Source organism: Oenanthe melanoleuca, chromosome 6 (assembly GCF_029582105.1).
Source record: "Oenanthe melanoleuca isolate GR-GAL-2019-014 chromosome 6, OMel1.0, whole genome shotgun sequence".
NCBI lineage: Eukaryota > Metazoa > Chordata > Aves > Passeriformes > Muscicapidae > Oenanthe > Oenanthe melanoleuca.
Window position 1 is genome coordinate 27,154,653 of NC_079340.1, and position 17,796 is coordinate 27,172,448.

Sequence of the window (17,796 nt, forward strand, 5' to 3'; positions counted from 1 at the left end):
TAAAGGAGAGAGAGACTCTTTACAAGGCCATGTAGTGATCGGACATGGAGGAATGGCTTCAAACTGAGAGAGGACTGGTTTGGATACTGGGAAAAAAACTTTTGATGTGAGGGTAGTGAGGCCCTGACACAGGCTGCCTAGAGAAATGGATGTCCGATCTCTGGAAGTATTCATACCTGAATATTCAACGGCTGAATGAGGCTTGGAGTAACCCGGACTAAGGAAAGGCTCCTCCGGCCGCGCCTCCCGGGCCGCGATGGCCGCGGCAGAACAGGCCCCGCTCCGCCCCTGAGGGTCGGGGTCCCGCCCGGGCGGGGCGGGATGAGCGGCACGGGCCCGCGGGGACCCGCTGGAGACGTGCCTGGCCTCCGGGGGCCGCTGCTTCCTCTCTTCCCGACGGTCCTCGAATGAGCGGCCCGCCCTGCTTCCCGCGTGGGGCAGCGCCGACGGCGGGGAGGCGGCTGTGAGGGGAGAGAGGGGCAGGGAAACGGCCCGGGGTGAGCGGCGCTGTGAGGGGAGAGAGGGTAGAGGGAAACGGCCCGGGGTGAGCGGCGCTGTGAGGGGAGAGAGGGACAGGGGAACGGCCCGGGGTGAGCGGCGCTGTGAGGGGAGAGAGGGACAGGGGAACGGCCCGGGGTGAGCGGCGCTGTGAGGGGAGAGAGGGGCAGGGACGGCCCGGGGTGAGCGGCGCTGTGAGGGGAGAGAGGGGCGGGGGCGGCCCGGGGTGAGCGGAGCTGTGAGGGGAGAGAGGGACAGGGAAACGGCCCGGGGTGAGCGGCGCTGTGAGGGGAGAGAGGGGCAGGGGAACGGCCCGGGGTGAGCGGCGCTGTGAGGGGAGAGAGGGGCAGGGAAACGGCGCGGGGTGAGCGGCGCTGTGAGGGGAGAGAGGGGCAGGGGAACGGCCCGGGGTGAGCGGCGCTGTGAGGGGAGAGAGGGACAGGGAAACGGCCCGGGGTGAGCGGCGCTGTGAGGGGAGAGAGGGGCAGGGAAACGGCCCGGGGTGAGAGGCGCTGTGAGGGGAGAGAGGGGCAGGGGAACGGCCCGGGGTGAGCGGCGCTGAGAGGGGCAGGGGCGGCCCGGGCTGAGCGGCTCTTTCGAGGGATTAAGAGGGGCAGGGGCGGCCCTGGCTGAGCGGCTCTTTCGAGGGAGAAAAAGGGGCAGGGGCGGCTCGGGGTGAGCGGCGCTGTGAGGGGAGAGAGGGGCAGGGAAGCTTCGCTGCCCCCCGAGAAAGGAGCCGGGGGTGAAGCGCTTTGCTGAGGGCAGAGAGGGCCGGAGGCGGCAGGGTTGGCTGCGAGCTTGGCTGGAGGCCGTGGGACGGGGCTGTCTGATTTTATTCTGAGTTACTTAAAATGACTTAATTTTAATAGCACCTGCTTAATTGCGGTTGTAGAAAGCGCATTTCTGGTGGAGTTGGTTTGCAGTGTCACTTTGAAGACTACTCTGCTTTATTCGCAGGTTCATTTTAGTTTGTTTTCTCTTATACTTTTCATTGAAAATAATGATAACTGCGTTTTAGCATTTGGAAAGCAGGTGCTGAAAATGCATTTCGGCAGAGCCCAGGGCAGTGATTCCCCTCAGGCTCCTGGGCATGAGGAACCCAGGAGTGCAGCCCGTGCTTTTTATTACTACAACGTTCTCTGACAATAGTACAGCGAGGTCTCCTCGGGATTCACGTGCAGGTGTTGATGGCCACTCCTTTTGTCGGTGTGTTCCTGTCCTAAAGAAATTTTCATCATTTAACTGCAGTATTCATTGTTGAGTTCTTTAATGTAGAAAGTGAATTGCCGTGCAAACAAAAGAAATACATGGTAGAGAATTTGCCTTCTAAAATGAATGCTCAAATATATCTTCAGAATATGACCCAAAAATACTTTAATTTGTGTGCCTGCCTGAATTAATCTTTAAATCCATGCTTTTGCAGCTACTTGGCCCACAGCCACTTTTGTTCATACTCTAATGGCAACCTTTACACGATGACAGAACCACTTAATCTTCAACATAATGGAGTTGCAGATGCAGATTTAAGCAACAGGGTCACAGGTACCAACTTACTGTTGAAAAGCTTTTAGTTTTGAGGCTGAGTTTCTGAAATACCTAATAAAATCCAGTATTTTGTAAGCAAACAATACAGGGTATTTTTGACAAATGTAGAAACAGTACAGAAAGTTTTAACAGCAGCACAGGTACAATAAGAGAGACTTTGTCCTAAGCTTGACAGAGGTAGCTTGACTTCATTCTTTTGTGATTGTGTATATGCTTTATTATTGATACATATAATTAGTGTGAGTTTGGCTTATAAATACAGCTCCTAATTATCCAAACTTGTGTCTGCTGAAATGTCTCAGAAACTAAAAAAACCCACCAGGATAATTGAAATGTTAGGGAATTTGGACCAATACATGGGATTTGGAGTTCCTTCAGCAATGTTTCTTGCTTCTTAAGTGCCTCAGTACTGTCTGATCCATGTTCTCTTACTCCGAGCTGGGAAGAGGGAAAGGCTTCATTTTGGGAGATCTGAACTGGCTTTATGTACAAACATCTTGGGTCTGGAGAGTTAATGAAATCTGACTTCATGTTAGGCAAGAGTTTTAGTTCAGGCCGTTTACAAGACTAACTTGCTTCCAGATGGGAAAAAAAGGCCATGTAAGCTTTGTGTTGTCTCAGTGGAGACCTTGGACAGGCCTGCCAGACTAAGATTTGAATGGCATATGTAGTCTAGAAAAGAAACAAATTCTTTGTAGGTGGATGAGTTTAAAAACAATGTTCCTACTATATTGATATGCAGGCTTAGCTGAATGTCTTCTAAGAGTTGTTTGATAAAGAAGAATTCCCAGGAAAGACCACAAGGTTTTATAGGGCACACACTGGAAAGTCAGAATCTCTTGTTTCAGAGTGTTTTGTTTCTCAGTATTATGTGATAAGCACAGAAAATGAAACTGTTGTTTTAATCATACCACTGATTGCTTTATTGAATAAATGTGGTATCAGAATGAAAACAAGTGACTTCCAGAGTGTGTCATGGTCCAAGCATCTCCATTTGCTCAAATGGGCTGACAGAATAGTAGGAGTAGCCAAGAGCCTTGTTTCTTCCTGCAAATATTCCATAACATAGGCATGTGTTAGTGTTGTTAATCAGATCCCTTTGCAAATACTTCTGCTTCTAGGAAGTTCTATGGAAGACAAAACTGGTAGAGAGAACTGCATAGCTGCAGCTGATAAAGAAAATACTGTGAGTTATTTCACTTTATAGTTGCCCCATGTATTCTGAGCGTTTCTAGATAGCAGGAATTAATCAGCATGTATTTATTTCTAAAACTTAAAAAGTTTTGTCTCCTTTTGTTGTTACATTTTTGTGTATTAGAATATTTCTACCCTAATGGGCAGCTTTTTTCCAGTAAGAATGACTTCAGGTTTTTCTTCCACAGGTGTCACATTCTAATTGGATTAATGGGAAGCCAAAGAAATCACAGTATTCCTCTAAGAGTGGTTTTTCTATTTGCTATGATAAGAGTTTCTTGAGTTTGTTAGTACCACCCTCTAAAGGGGGCACTTGCCATCGTTGTGGTCTTTTTGGTAAGTGTCTGCTGTCCTGTAGCCTGTGACATCCAGTACATTTATCAGTGAAACCAGATTGGGTTTGCTTAGAAACATCTTTAAATGGATGTAAATTTTTAAGTATAGTCAAGTATAGATTATTCAGAACATAGTTGGAGTAACAGAACTGACAAGCAGAAGAGAGCTTTTCTTTATCAAAAGCAGTGGGGTTTTTTCCCTTAAATGTTGAAGGAATTTGGGTCATTGGGGCAGCAAGGGCCAATAGCTGTATGTGAATACAAATACCTATTTTTATGTACTTAGAATTGCAGGGGAGCTGCTTTGTAAAGCAGTTATTTAAACAGTTGTTCTTTCCAATATGTGTTTTGCTCAGACCTCTCTTTCTGTTTGTTTTAGGAAAGCTCAGATGTTCACAGTGTCTGCAGACATACTATTGCTCTGCAGATTGTCAGAAAAAAGATTGGCCAGCACACAGAATTGTTTGTGAGCCCCTTAAACAGAAGTAAGTTTGAAAGTTCTGCTAAATAATCTTCACAGAAAGACAGTGTCCCTCCCTCTACAACATAAAGGACCATGGGAAGGAATGATTACTGTAAAATATGTTGCTTATTCTTAGCCTAGTACTGCATTATCTTATGCCTGTCATTATTACTTATTACCATATTTGTAATTATGCATTTTAGTGGATGAGGAACAAGGGTTGGCAAAAAATCACATACTATGAACACAGCCTTTTATCTGTTTGCAAGTAGGTTGTATTATTAATGCTACTTGTCAGTCTTTGGTTCTTCAAATTGACATGTTTTTCTTTGATTACAGTTTAAGTAATAGCAAAACCAAGACGGGAGTTTATCTCAAGGTATGGAATACAATTTTGACTGTGTCTTGAATGGATTTGCTGTGAGTGAATGTCAGTGTGCTACATTTAACTTGTACAGGAAAGGAACAAGTTGCTCCTTTTAGAAAGATCAGTGCTTCAAATGAAAAGTTACCAGGAGAAGCATTGAGAAAATTGTTCCTTCTTGAGCTCTCAGAGGCACTATCAGACAAACCTGCTTTTGTTTAAAAAAAAAAAAAAGCATTTGTGAAAAAGTTAAAAATCAAGACATATATGATGTTGCTAGAGGAATACTGTGGGCAGGAAACAGATTTATTGTGTCCAATTCAGAAAACTTGTGGTGTTTTGTTCTGTGAAAAAATCATGAGCTGAATTTTAGAGCCTTGGAAATTTATTAGAGAAGGACATTTAATGTAGTATTACACAGTACCAGATGCAGATAAGCTGTTGTTTCTTTGCTGTAGAAGGAAATGATGATGAGACAGTTCTTTGTAATGTGTTGAAGCTTCCCTTGGTCTTACTTTGAGTCAGACATTTCTTCCAGTCTTCCTGTGAACTCTTCTGCATGAGTTGATTTTTCTGTCTTTGTGGTTTCTTAGGATCTCATTTATGAAGGTGATAAGTTTGCATACCTGCAACTAACCTCGTGTTTGCTCTGTAGAACTCCTTTGTCATGCACTACTTTGGAGTATCTTGTTCATGTGTTTAACTTTCTGAAGGAATTTAGAAAGGAGGCTTTGTGTCATGAGACTTCTGTTACTTCATCCTGTTAGTTGCTGTGTGTACTTGTCGCTCAGTTCTAATGAAACTAATCAACTGATATACCGAATGGTATATGAATAAGAATTTGCAATCACTTTATTTTCAAAGAACAGAAGGGGTTTTTTTTATCTTTTCCTTTTGTAGCTCTCGTAAGTTCTGCAGAAGTAAGAGAGTTTAGATTGTATGTTGAATGATATTAAGGTGGCTTACATTAAATTATTAGACTTTTTTTAAATGGATGCCAGCAAATAAAGCAGTAGCTGTAATCTACTCTGGGGTGTTAAGGTTACAAGGAAGCAGGTGGAATTTGATTCTTCTTATTTAAGAGGGTGGGAGTTTCAGCTGAGTTGTCCTGTCCTGTTGCCCAGCTGTGAGGAGGTGAACATGTCAGTCTTCAGCACTTGTTCTTCATTGATTTTCAGTATATCTCTGCAGTGTTTCTTGAACTTTGTTACTGCAAGGAGCTATAGCTGTACAACTCCATATTAAACATAACTTGTAACTGTTTTAAATAGGGTAATTCAACTTGTTGGGAATCTTTATTTTTACCTTAATTTTCCAATTCTTTAGAAGAGAGTGCAGAAGTTAGTTGAATTGGTAGCACTTCAAGCCCCAACAGCGACTTTAATATGCAAAGCAATATTTCTGAAAGCCTTAATTATTTTAGGGGGAAATAATCTGCTATCACCTCTTGTTTTAATTATAATTATTTCCAGTCCATCAAGTGTTTCTATGTCTGTTATGATCCAAAAGGAAAAGGATGGAATGATGGCATTTTTTTTTCTCAGCTTATGGGAAAGCACTATCCACTAACTGGTGTTGATCTATTGCAGGAGGAAGTGAGGTTGAGTTTTGCTGTAGATGTTGCTCTTTCAGATTCTGGTAAGTGTTTGGTTGTTTGGGTAAAAAAACCCACCGCAATTAAGACTTTTATGTTCATGACCTCAGTACAAGATGATTGTTTTTCTTTTGCCCTCCTCCCACTGGCCACTCTCCCAACTCTCCTTTGACTCTTCTTTTTCAATTCTACTTTGTTTCACCTTTCCATAAAATGTCAGTGCCTGAAATACCTTGCTAAGCTTAATAACTTTAAGGTTTTGTAAGGTTACTTTTCCAATAGAACTGTATTAACTTCAGTGTGTTCTGGATTATCTGTTTTAATAGATGGATTTGTTTCTCATGCATTTTTAAAATTTTAAAAATTACAGTTTCAATTTCTAGTTCCACATAGGATTTTACCAGCTTTCCTTACATTTCATACATGCTCACTAAGTATCCAGAAGAAAGAACAATCATTGGATATTGCTGTATCCAGTTGGAGAACTCTATAAGCATGTTTCTGTTTCTAACTTAGCAAGGTTCAGTGAGAGACAAGCCAAGCACCAGACCTTCCTTTCAAGAGTGAGAATCAAGATTTTCAGTTGAGCTGGGTTTGATTGTCAAAGCAAATCAATACATGCAAGGTGTACCTTTTTTCATGTGGAAGACACTATTGTTTAGATTTTCCTCTGGCTGCAGAGCAGGAACAATGTAGTGCCAAGATCATATTCATTTCATTGATCTGCAGGCCACAGAAACATTCAGGGATGTGGTTGTTGATCCTCTTAGCTTGCTAAACTTGCTCATGTGCAGAAGGTTTATTTCCATGTAATATTGTGCAGTCCATCAGAGGATGGTTCACTTTAGTCCCATGTAAATACAACTGATTAAGGGTTGTGCTTTGTATGATAAATAATTTATTCTTTGTATGATAAATAATTTATTCTTGCATCTATGTTTTAGAAGACAGCCTAAATAAAGTTCCCTTAGAAATGAAGTCTCATTTAACTTCAGGAAGTTGTGCCAAAGAATACTCTTCAAGAGGTAAGCAAGCAAATCAAACTAAACTTGGGGAATTTTAGGTCCTCCTGTGCTTCATGATATTCTAGCTGCTCACTAGCATCACCTCAGACTTAAAAATGTTGGCTCATGGAGCTTCCTTCAGGTCACTACTGACATCAGTTCATACACATTTTAATAGTATGAAACATTGGTATAGTCATTATTATGTGAGAATTAATTTCATAATATGACAAGAGCCTTCAAAGTCCAAAGCATCAATAAAAAGAATAAATGTTTCAGTATGTTTATATTTTCAAAGTGAGCTGGCTTTTGATTGGCAGCCTTTTTTTTTTTTATGTGCAGAATCAGAAAACCATTCAAAGGGAAGTGAAAAAAAATTGCCTGAGCTTGAAGACTCTCCTCACTGTGCTAATTCAGTTGCCAAGTTTGTCTCCTTAAATATTGGAGATGAATTTTCTGGTGTGGTTTCCCACATTCAAAATCCAGACACCTTTTTTTGTCAGCGGATGCAAAGTGCCTGTAAGTGATGGGTTGGAAATGGGATCTAGAATGCCTAGTATGGCATTTTTCTCTTTGGTAGGGAGTGGCTGGAGGAAGGTGAATTTTTCTTCTGTGGGCATGTGCAGCCTTTTAATTCTTGGTAGTCAATATGAAAGTGTGACAAGACAAGAGGACCTCATTGCCTGTTGTTGGAAGAGCTGTCTTCCCTGGTTTCTTCTTGGCATGCCTCCACTAGCTTGCTTTCAATTTGCACTGGCTTCAGCTTGGTCCCTTTGCTGAAAAAATCCATCACTGGTTTTCCTTCTTTGTTCACTGCTGTGGTTCCTCAGACACACATGAGGACTCTCTTGGATGTTAATGATTAAAGAGTCCTAGTCTGATCAATGTTAAATATTTGAAATAATCTCCGTTATTAACAAGAACAAGATGTTCTTCCAGGCTTTGAGCTTAATTATTTTGTAATAATTGCAAGACAGGCTATGTTCCAAAACCTATGTATTTTAACATCAGGTGAACTTGCTGAGCTTGAGGCGTCTCTTAATGAGTACTGTAACAAACTTCCCAGTAGTTCATCGTTCCGTCCTGCTGCTGGCAATATGTGCTGTGCCCAGTTCACAGGTAAAAATGGAGTGAAAATACTGAGTTATGCCACTTAAATTTATTACCAAAAAGATACATTTCATAATTAAGTTTAGAGATGTTTCATATAGGGTTTATTTATCTCTGATTTTTAGCTGTGGATAATGCTTGGTAGTGATTCAAAAAAACGATACCTCTAAAATACTAATTTTAAAATGTCTCTTTATTGAGCAAACTCTTAACTCTGAATTCAGATTGTTTAGAATAGCTTTTTAAGAGATCATGGAAAATTTGGGGGTTTTTGCTAAGTACTATTTCCCCAGGGTTGGAAATAAGTATATCTTTGAAATTTTAGTCCCCAACAGAAGCTCGGAAGAAATGGGGTTATATGTAATGATGCTGCTCTGATAGATTGCTTCTCAAAATGCTACCTAGCCAACACCTGGTAGTCCTGAGCTGTAATGAGATAGATGTATTTTTATATTGGTCTGTCAAAAAAATCATTCTGTTCTCAGACATTACATTTGTTGCTTCATTTCTAGAAGATAACCTTTGGTATCGTGCTGCTGTTAGAGCTTATGCTTCTGAAGACACTGTTTTGGTAGACTATATGGACTATGGTAACTCTGACTCTCTGCCACTGACCAGACTTCGTCCTATAATTCCAAGCTTAATGGACTTGCCAGCTCAAGCCATAAGATGTAGCCTTGCAGGTATGAATTAAATTATAAGCAGTTTTATACTAGATAGGGGGGAAAACATGTGGTATTACCTCACCATCACACCTGTAGTATCTCACATTGAAACATGGGGAAGGATGGAGGTAATGGTTGGCATATCTACGGAATGTGACAAACATTTCAGAATGTACTTGCAGTTGTTGTGCACATTGGTGAGAGTTGGACTGACCTCAGAACCTTTCCGTACTATGTGACTTTTTAGGTGTAAAGCCACCATGGACCTCAGAAATTATTTCTTACATGAAAAAACTGGTGAAAGACAAAGTGTTGACAGTAAAAGTAGTGAATAAAGAGAGTTCTAGATCTGTGGTGGAGCTTACAGATACATCAGGTACTCCAGCAGTAAATATATCGAGCCTTCTCATCGAGGAAGGCTGTGCAGCTGAGGAGCTGAGCATGGTCTTACCAACACCCAGAGGGAGTGATGTTGAGCAAGCCAAGGGTGAGTATGAGCACATCTTGCTGCACAGACATTATTTAACCTCCTGCTGGGTGGGTACAGAGAATGCAAGCTCTTACCTGGTAAGAGCTTTTCAGTCTGGCTCATCAAGTTTAGCCTTTGCACATCTAAAGTTTAGCCATGGCAGCTTAGCCAAAAAGAAATTGTGTGTCTGTATGTGTGTGTCCAGGTGTCCAGCTTAGCAAAGTTGTAATTGCCTGCTTTTGGGAGTTGGTACTTACTCTGGTTAGAAGTCTTACAATTTCCAGTTGAAGTAGGCTATGACTAGTTATTACTTGCTTGTTCTTACACCCTTATCCATTAAGTGCAAGTAATGTTTCCTCTGTTTTCATCTTCACTGTCCTATATTTTACACATAAACCCACATACTTAGTCCTTGGAAATTTGACTGTTGTAGGTTATAAAGCTTCAAGTCTATGCTTAAATTGCCTTGTTTGAATTTAGTAACCAAAGCTTCAATCTGAGAGATTTTTGCAAAAGTTACATTGAATTGCTTTGAAATCTTGGGGAAGATTCCTGGTTTCTCTCATACGAAGCATGCCAAGTTCCTTTTTTTTCCATTCTGTGTCTAGCAAGCATATATATTATCTTCTGATCCATTGGTACTGAAAACTTCTTTTGTCAAGTCTATGTTCAAATAATTTCAATCTTTCTCACTAGGTGCCTTGTGGCCAGGCCACAATTATTAATTGTCTTTGTTCAGAAGAGTAAGGAATCTTACAGAAAATGAAATGAAAAGTAACTTTCTGTATCTAAATACATTTTGATCTGTGGCCCTCATCAGGGAGCTATTTGTTCTTCACTAGTTTATTCGTTACCTCTCACCTTTTTGTAATTTCCGTCACTGAGCTGGACCTGTTGAATGCAGGTTTTAAACAGAGTGTGTTCTCCAGTGTGCTCTGATTTAGTTCCCATGATGTATTTTACAGCTTTTTTCAGGTACCTAAGTATAATACACTGCAAATTTCTGCAACCAGTCTTTCCAGTAATCTTTTTTGCTCTTCCTCCTTAGACTGTTTCCAGTAGTCTTGGTGAGAGGTGTTTCCCTCCTCTATGCTCCCTACCCTGTTTCCAGGAACCAGGGTTCCTGTGTCCCTTTCACATAGGCTGTTGCCAGCTAGTCTTTACCTCTGTGTGATTACTCTTCCCTGCTATCTATGGCTTGCTCTTTTTGGTAATGAAGAAATACATTTAACAACTGGCATATTTCTCTTCAGGATGGGGTTGTTTTCCTGTAAAAATTACTGTAATGTCTTTTTATTCTGTGCTTTTCTCTGTCCTCTCTAGAGGACACAAGGAACAAAAGAATGTGCAAGTGGATTAAATTAACTCTTAACCAAACACTCAGTGTCATAGTATGTACAGTGTACAATCCTGGAGAATTCTACTGTCAGATTTCAAACAGCCATGGTAAGTTTATTCAGCTTAATTCTTTCTTATAGTTTCTTTGCTTTCTGATTTGTCATTTATTATAGTTCTAATGATCTACTATGCCAAGTAAGCTTACAGCACGAAAGCTTACCTCTGAGGTTTTTATCTAAGAGTACAAGTTGGAGTGACAAAGAAATTTGATCATGGTATTGAAATCTGAAAATATTGAGGATAAGCAATAGAGGAAAGTGAAAGAGCTACCATAACCTAGCCAAAGGATATCTTAATTATTTTTCAATGTAAGAGTGGCCAGGCACTGGAATAAATCATCCAGGAAGGTGGTAGAGTCATTGTCTCTGGAAGTGTGCAGGAGGCATCATTAGTGATTATGGTGGTGCTGGGTTGATGGTTGTACTAAAGGATCTTGAAGGTGTTTTCCACCCTTCATGATTTAGTGATTCTGTTAGTAAAAGCAAATAAGAGACATGATCCCTGTCCCAAGACAATGTTTACTGGAGCTCTCTTCTAGTGCACTCTAATTTATAAAAACCTAAAGATACGATAATTGTAACGCAAAAATGAGAAAATGCAACCATTGAGATGTGACTTCCTACTGGATTAGTTAAAAACTAATCTTGTTTCTCTACCAGAAGTTTATATCAAGACTTCTGATAGCCACTGGCTTTTTAAATGCTAGAAAAAGCATGTGACAAAATTCAGTGGCTGAAGAGGGAGCTAAAGGCATTCAAAAAATATGGGGAAGCTCTTAAAAAGTGAAGGATGTTTGTTCCTTGACTTACATAGTCAAGGAATGCATTTGAAGGTTTACAAGTAAACTCTAGAGTGAACAGCATTGATAAAGTTCAAGTCAGCTCATTTAATTGTCTTTCCTTTGGTTTTTTTCCTTTCTAATTTTCAGAGTTGCTTGCTCTAAACTCACTTAACAAATCGTTGTCTGAATACTGTCAGAAAACACTACCAGATGTTTTTGAGCCTGAAAATGGAGACCCTTGCTGTGCTTTTTACTCTGGCAAGTAGCAGACTAAATTAGTTTTGTTTTTATAGGGTGAACATGAAAAACTAGCTGATAGTTTATATTGGCAGTGGACAGCAAAGAATTATATTTATTTAATAACAAGTGAAAGCTAGTAGATTTAGCAAATGTGTGAAGTAGTTATTAATTTTTTTTAAATCTTCTTTAAAATTAGAGGATGGTAACTGGTACCGTGCTGTGGTGAAAAGTATCACTTCAAATGGGAGTGTTCGAGTGAGCTTCGTGGACTATGGAAATACTGAGGAAGTACCACTGAAAAATATCCGGCAGATCTCATCCTCATTCCTAAAACTTCCATTTCAAGCAATTAAGTGCTGGCTCTCAGGTGACTCTTATGAATTCTCTCTTACAAGAGGTCTTGCATTTAGAGACTTGCTGCTTTGGGGGAAGGAGGTGATGACAAGGGAATACTGTGCAGAACGTGGTTCTTTTGGGTTTGTTTGCTTTCTCTTCTCTGAGCTCCTGCCAGTTCTCTGGAGTGATCTGCATGGACTTGGCTTACTGCTTTACTGGTCAAAGGGAGCTTGCTTAGTTCTGCTTCATCTGTAGTGCTTACTGGTTTTTGGTTGTTGCCTTGCTAGGAGTAAATGTGCTTTCGTGCAGCTTTATTTCTCAAAATTTTTGCAGGCAAAGGAGCTAATCTGTTTTAATGAAGCAAGCTGGCCTTTCAGTTCTCTTTCATTTGACTCCTGAAGAGTTTGGCACTGTACTCTTGTTTCTCAGTGTTCTGGAAATTCCTTTTCCACACCATTCAAAGTTCTGCAGAGTTTTTCTTTCTTTCTGATGTAATCTACTTGGTTTGAAAATGAAAAATGTGGAAACAGGAAAAAGCTCTAGACCTCATTTTGTTCAAGTGCCTTTTGATGTTCCCTCACCCACCCACCCACCCGTAAAACAATTAGCTTTTGTCTGCTCCTTCAATAAAAAGCCCTGATTATACTGGTATCAAAAACAATCTTAATAGCGTTGTTTGTGCTAAGGCAAAGGATTTACTTGGTTGGATCATAAAATATAGAAGATGAAACTTGAGGGTCCTGAAGAAATGTGGGCATTTAAAAAAGAGGAGAAAGAGGGAGAGCAGTTAACAGGATGAAGAACGTGTTGCCCTGGGATAGTAAAAGTAGCCTTGGTATTTCAGGGTATGTTCTAAATAATTTTTTTGAAGTATTTTTTGAAGGAAATTATAATATTGACGAAAGTCAATGAATGGAGATATTTTAACAGTTAGTTTACTTCCTAGGTATAAAGCCTGGAAGTAGCAAATGGAATCCAGAAGCTACAAGAAGATTTCATATGTACACTTCAGGTTTAGAACTTCAAGCCACAGTAACTTCCCTTTCTGAAGATGGGGCAGGTGTAGTGCTTACTGACAATTCCACAGACTGTCCAAAAATGATCAATGAGATACTAACTTCAGAAAAACTGGTTGTAAAGGAAGTTCTGCAAGATAAAAATGACTTTCCAGACAAGTCTGTTGATCAAAAAGGTAATGAAAGAAATGTTAACTTTTAGATTTAATGAGAATTTTCAGTATTCCAGCCTTTAACTGGTATTTTTTTGTTTAACTACAGTTAGTATCAATGCATAGTTTTAGTTATATTGTCAGTTCTTACAGCTGAGCACCAGCTGCCCTGCAGGTGGCATTATAGACAAAAAGGGAAAGAGAAAAATCAATGTGTTTGTCTTAAATGAGTGTTGTTTTACTCTCAGTGAATCAGAAAATTAAGAAGTTTTCTGTGACTGAAACTTTTCTCATGTTTGCTTTTCAAGATCTTATTTTTTCTGAGGTGTTTTTTACTTTAGCTACTTTTATATATCAACAGTTTATGAACAGCAAAGTAAGCACCATTTATCTTGGTTTAGATTTGTCTTCCTGAAGGGAAGACACGTCGTTGTGTCTGAAATTCAAATAATTTTTATTTGAAATAAAATAACCATTCCTTAAAATATATATATGCTTGGAGGACAGTGATAACACTGCATTTTCTTACAATTTCTATTAGCAACCTCACTTGGGCACTGGAAGTCAATTGAATTGGCTGTAGATGAAACCATGTCTGTCTGGGTAACAGAAGTTGTAAGCCCAGACTTGTTCTATGCTGTACCAGTTCCAAATACAGGTAAGAAAAAATGTTCATTGTTCCTAATACCAGTAAGAAGTCACTGCTGCAAGCTAGTTAATTAAATGAATGTGTATAGTGAACTGAACAGTGCAGAAATGTACCTTGGACAGTAGGAAAATACAAAAAAATCAAAGGTAGGAGCAGAGGGACTTAAGCATGGCTCTTCATTGTACCCACATGTGGTTAACGAATGTGGATTTTTTCTGCAGGTCAAAAGAAGCTCCTGAAGGAGCTGATTTCACTGGAAGACTATTGTAGATCTTGTAACAAACAGCCCTTCCAGCCAAAACTGGGTGAAGCCTGTTGTGCTCAGTTTTCAGGTAAGACAGTCGTTTATCCTTCCATTTCCTTGGCCAGCGTAAAACACAGCTTTCATTTTTGCTTTAGACAAAGGAAAAGCACCAGCTTGAAAGTGCTTATGGAACTCTTAATTGTGCTTCTTGTCAATTGGCCTTTTATATATTCACCACAGTATTTAAAAATTCCTGGAAAACTACAGTTTCTTGTTCTCAGGATAAATGGTGTTTATAAGATGACTCTTCACACATGACCATTCTTGTCCCAATCTTTTCAGGTAATGGCAATTGGTACAGAGCTGTTGTTCTGGAAGCTTCCCAGTCTGCAGTGAAAGTCCTGTATGGAGACTATGGCAGCACAGAAACTTTACCCCTTTCAAAGGTGCTGCCAATTGCTGATTCCTATTTAAAGCTGCCTTTTCAGACAATTGCATGTTCACTTGCAGGTAAAAGAAACTCCCCAAAATAAGCAAAAAAACCCACTCCAAAAACCCCTGATTGATTTTCTTGAACATTATAAATTTGTATCTCTTCTGATGATAGTGTTAATTCTTTAATACTGGTAAACAACATGATGATCTTCTGAAATACTATATTGATAAACATGGTAAAAGCTGGTTTAGAAAAAAGTGTTTTTAGTTCATTATCTCTAGAATTCAAGCTATTTATATTGGGAAAGTTTAGCATCGTATTTTCCAAAACATGTATGTACAATTCAAGTTATAGTTTAAAGGAATTATTTATATAACAAACTTGATTTTCCTTTTTTTGCAGGAATAGAGAAAGCTGAGTGGTCTCCATTAGTGCTTGACAAGTTGAAAAAACTATTATTGAAGCAACACGTCACAATTACAGTGAAAGGGATTAACGGGAATGTTAATTTAGTAAAGGTGGAGAAACACATGGACAATGATTATGTTAATATAGCTGACAAACTGCTAAAGGAGGGTTTGGTCACATCCTGCAGTGCTGAAAACTCTCATAGTAAACATCAAGGTACACACTTTGGCTTAATCACTTCAGTTGGCTTTTTCTGAGGAATTTGTAAGCACGGGGGTGGCTAAATGACTTCTAAAAATCCTGGACAATGCCACATGTTGTCTCTTAAATACAGGAAGGAATGTGCAGGAATGTGCGTGTGTATTTTGCTCATTCACTTTGGTTTTTGTAGGTAATGGAGGTGAGACCAGCTGCTGCTGCACAGAATTGAAAGTGCAAGTAAGATTCACTCTAAGCAATACTTTCTTTTTTTATGTTTCCAGAACTAGAGAGAAACCTTGTGTAGGAAGCAAATGGGAGTAGGGGGACTACTGAAACATGGAAGTTTTGTGAAATATATCCTGAACCTTCTTCTCAAAAAAAAAAAAAAAAAAAAAAAAAAATTTAATACATGCTAATAATTAGAGCATACTGAGGCTGAAGGGAGGAAGGTGTTTAGAGCACACAGACTTCATTAGTCTGTATTTGCCCCACAGACAGCTCTTACTTCATTTTTTTAGAGTTTGAAGTCTCAGGAGTGGTACTTTTCTCTGTTGCCTAATTTAAGATGCTGATCTCAATGTAAATTTGATTATTTAATCAAATTGGTTTGAGGAAGCTGCTTCAGGAAAAAAAAAAGTAGAGGGGAGGGACACATACATTGAAAAAAAACCTGCAGTTCTGTTGGCTTTTTCCCCTTCCAGAAGATTTTACAAGAGAAGGGAACTAAATATATTTATTGAATTAATATGGTACTTAGCTGAGTTTGTCATATTAGCATCTACCCTGATCTGAAATCAGCAATTAAAAAAATCCAGAATTACACTTCTAACTCTTTCTGCTTATTCCACAGCTTGAAAAGCATAGGCAAGTCCTACTCTTCCTTTTAAACAAGTTTGGGAATCCAGATGGATTCACGGATATGAAAAATCTGTTGAAGCACTAAGTCTCAGACATGCACCACTTCTTCTGCATGTCCACCAAGTTGCTGTGGTTCCTTTTTTAGAAGATCAAGAGCATCAGGTTAAAAAATGAAGATCACTTTGTAGAACTGTGCTGTTTAAGTACCTGCATTTGTACATATGCTTGGATTGTTACTGTGACACAAGTATGTAACTTAGAGGATTGCAAAGCTGCAAGCTAAAATTTCTGTTCTGTTCTTGTTTTATGGCACCATGTGCTGCTAAACCTTTTGCTTGTATTTTCTTGTTGAATGAACAGAAGTTCATGGAATGGCCATTACCTTGAGAGCCTGTTCTGCAGACTTGGATTTGAAATAATTGTAAGGCTCACTTAACTTTGGTACCATTTATATTACTTGAAAAACTGTATCTTTTTTTGATTACTCGTCTTTCAACTGAAATTTTGGTCTGAAGTTAGACTGAGATTTGTTCTTCATAAACTTGATTTCAGTATCCTTAAAGGTTGAATGTTGTCTTGGACTGCATACAGGGAGTTCTCTCTAAAATCAGTAAACACTTTAATGTGCACAGTTCTTTCTTTACACTTATGCTGTATAATGTGCATATGTGAATGTTATTTTGAAATTAATTGTATTGAAGCTGGTTTGTGTGTAGCTACATCATCAGGATTTCTACCCCATCAAGTTTTCACATCATAATAAAGAAGACCCTTTCTGGGCTATGACAAAAATACTGAATCAAATTATTAAGAGATTTTCAGTATTTCTTCAGTTACCTAGTTGTCATTTCTGACTAATTCAGGAATGTCAGATTATTGTTCGTGGAACACGGTAGACATTTGCTGATTGAAAGTGCAGGATCAGCCTTTCTGTCCACTTAAAACACATACTTCAAGTTTGGGCTTTTGCACATTGGAAGAGTCTTGAGATTAAAATTGTTGCAAAATATTTTCCTTTGACTTAGTGTTTTATTATACTCAAATTGCCTCAGATTTCTTTTTCCTGCCTCTCAGCTTTTGTCACATCATATTCTTGCAGTATCTAATAATTAGATGAATGCTTGCACTTGGATTTCTGGAGTTCTGTTCATACCCTGGTTGTGGCTTTGTCAAGTGTCTTTGAGTCCCTGGGACCAGAGTGACTTGCATAAGCATTTGCCCCCATGCAAAGCACTTCACTGATGTTTTAGTACTCCCACACCTCTTATTCACTTATCCACATCCTGCCTCTCCTAGCACTTACCTTCTGAAATGCAGTGAGTTTGACTGCAGTAGCCAAAAGCATTGCAAAATGTGAAGATTCTTGCAAATAAAATCCTTGTTCCCTTCTGAACAAGAAAAACAAGTGAACTGCAAGTCCAGAGCAGCACTTTTGAAAGGGAAGTAGTATGAAATTAATAAAAAAATTACCTAGCACTGCAAAACAACAAGGCTTTTTTTTTAATCCTTACAAGATAATTTTAATTTATGAAGCACTGTTGGAGGAACTGGAGTATACTTTGCTTACTAGGTTTGACTGGAATTATTTATTATTTAGTGCTTGATGTGTTCCATTCCTAACTGCATACTGTGAGGTAGACACAAGGGTGTGTTTTGCCTGTACATTTCAAAAATTATTGATCTGTTTTTAGGTTTTGTGTGGGAAGAGGTGTGCAAGCTGTACTTTGACTAAAGGAGCTCAGATCTGCACAAGTACTACTACTGGCACAGAATACTAATAACAGCCTAATACCAAAACATAATTTTTAAAACAGGCACCGTACATCCTTCCTCCAG

At 39.4% G+C, this 17,796-nt stretch overlaps 1 protein-coding gene across 11 annotated transcripts; it reads left to right on the forward strand.

Annotated features, from left to right (window-relative positions):
• The first annotated feature begins 440 nt into the window (after nucleotides 1-440).
• Nucleotides 441-16,963, forward strand: TDRD1 (tudor domain containing 1). Of its 11 annotated transcripts, XM_056494458.1 has the most exons (23): nucleotides 449-544; nucleotides 1,517-1,704; nucleotides 1,922-2,040; nucleotides 3,165-3,229; nucleotides 3,426-3,573; nucleotides 3,952-4,057; nucleotides 4,375-4,414; nucleotides 5,989-6,037; nucleotides 6,938-7,018; nucleotides 7,340-7,516; nucleotides 8,009-8,116; nucleotides 8,620-8,790; nucleotides 9,020-9,259; nucleotides 10,565-10,687; nucleotides 11,568-11,678; nucleotides 11,857-12,027; nucleotides 12,943-13,188; nucleotides 13,706-13,822; nucleotides 14,035-14,145; nucleotides 14,400-14,567; nucleotides 14,896-15,117; nucleotides 15,293-15,339; nucleotides 15,953-16,963. In XM_056494458.1, the coding sequence occupies exons 2-23, from the start codon at nucleotides 1,589-1,591 to the stop codon at nucleotides 16,043-16,045; spliced, it is 2,829 nt and encodes a 942-aa protein (XP_056350433.1). In that variant the 5' UTR covers nucleotides 449-544; nucleotides 1,517-1,588; the 3' UTR covers nucleotides 16,046-16,963. The 11 variants fall into 11 exon arrangements, with proteins under 11 accessions (XP_056350442.1, XP_056350433.1, XP_056350437.1 ...); XM_056494467.1 differs by lacking the exon at nucleotides 1,517-1,704 and having other exon boundaries at nucleotides 441-497; nucleotides 6,941-7,018; XM_056494462.1 differs by lacking the exon at nucleotides 1,517-1,704 and having other exon boundaries at nucleotides 543-590.
• The last annotated feature ends 833 nt before the right edge of the window (nucleotides 16,964-17,796 follow it).

Coding starts and splice junctions, on each gene's coding strand:
- TDRD1 (XM_056494458.1), top strand. CDS start 1,589: ATGAGGAACCCAGGAGTGCAGCCCGTGCTTTTTATTACTACAACGTTC. Junction 2,041..3,164: donor TTTAAGCAACAGGGTCACAG/GTACCAACTTAC, acceptor TTCTGCTTCTAG/GAAGTTCTATGGAAGACAAA. Junction 10,688..11,567: donor TCAGATTTCAAACAGCCATG/GTAAGTTTATTC, acceptor TCTAATTTTCAG/AGTTGCTTGCTCTAAACTCA.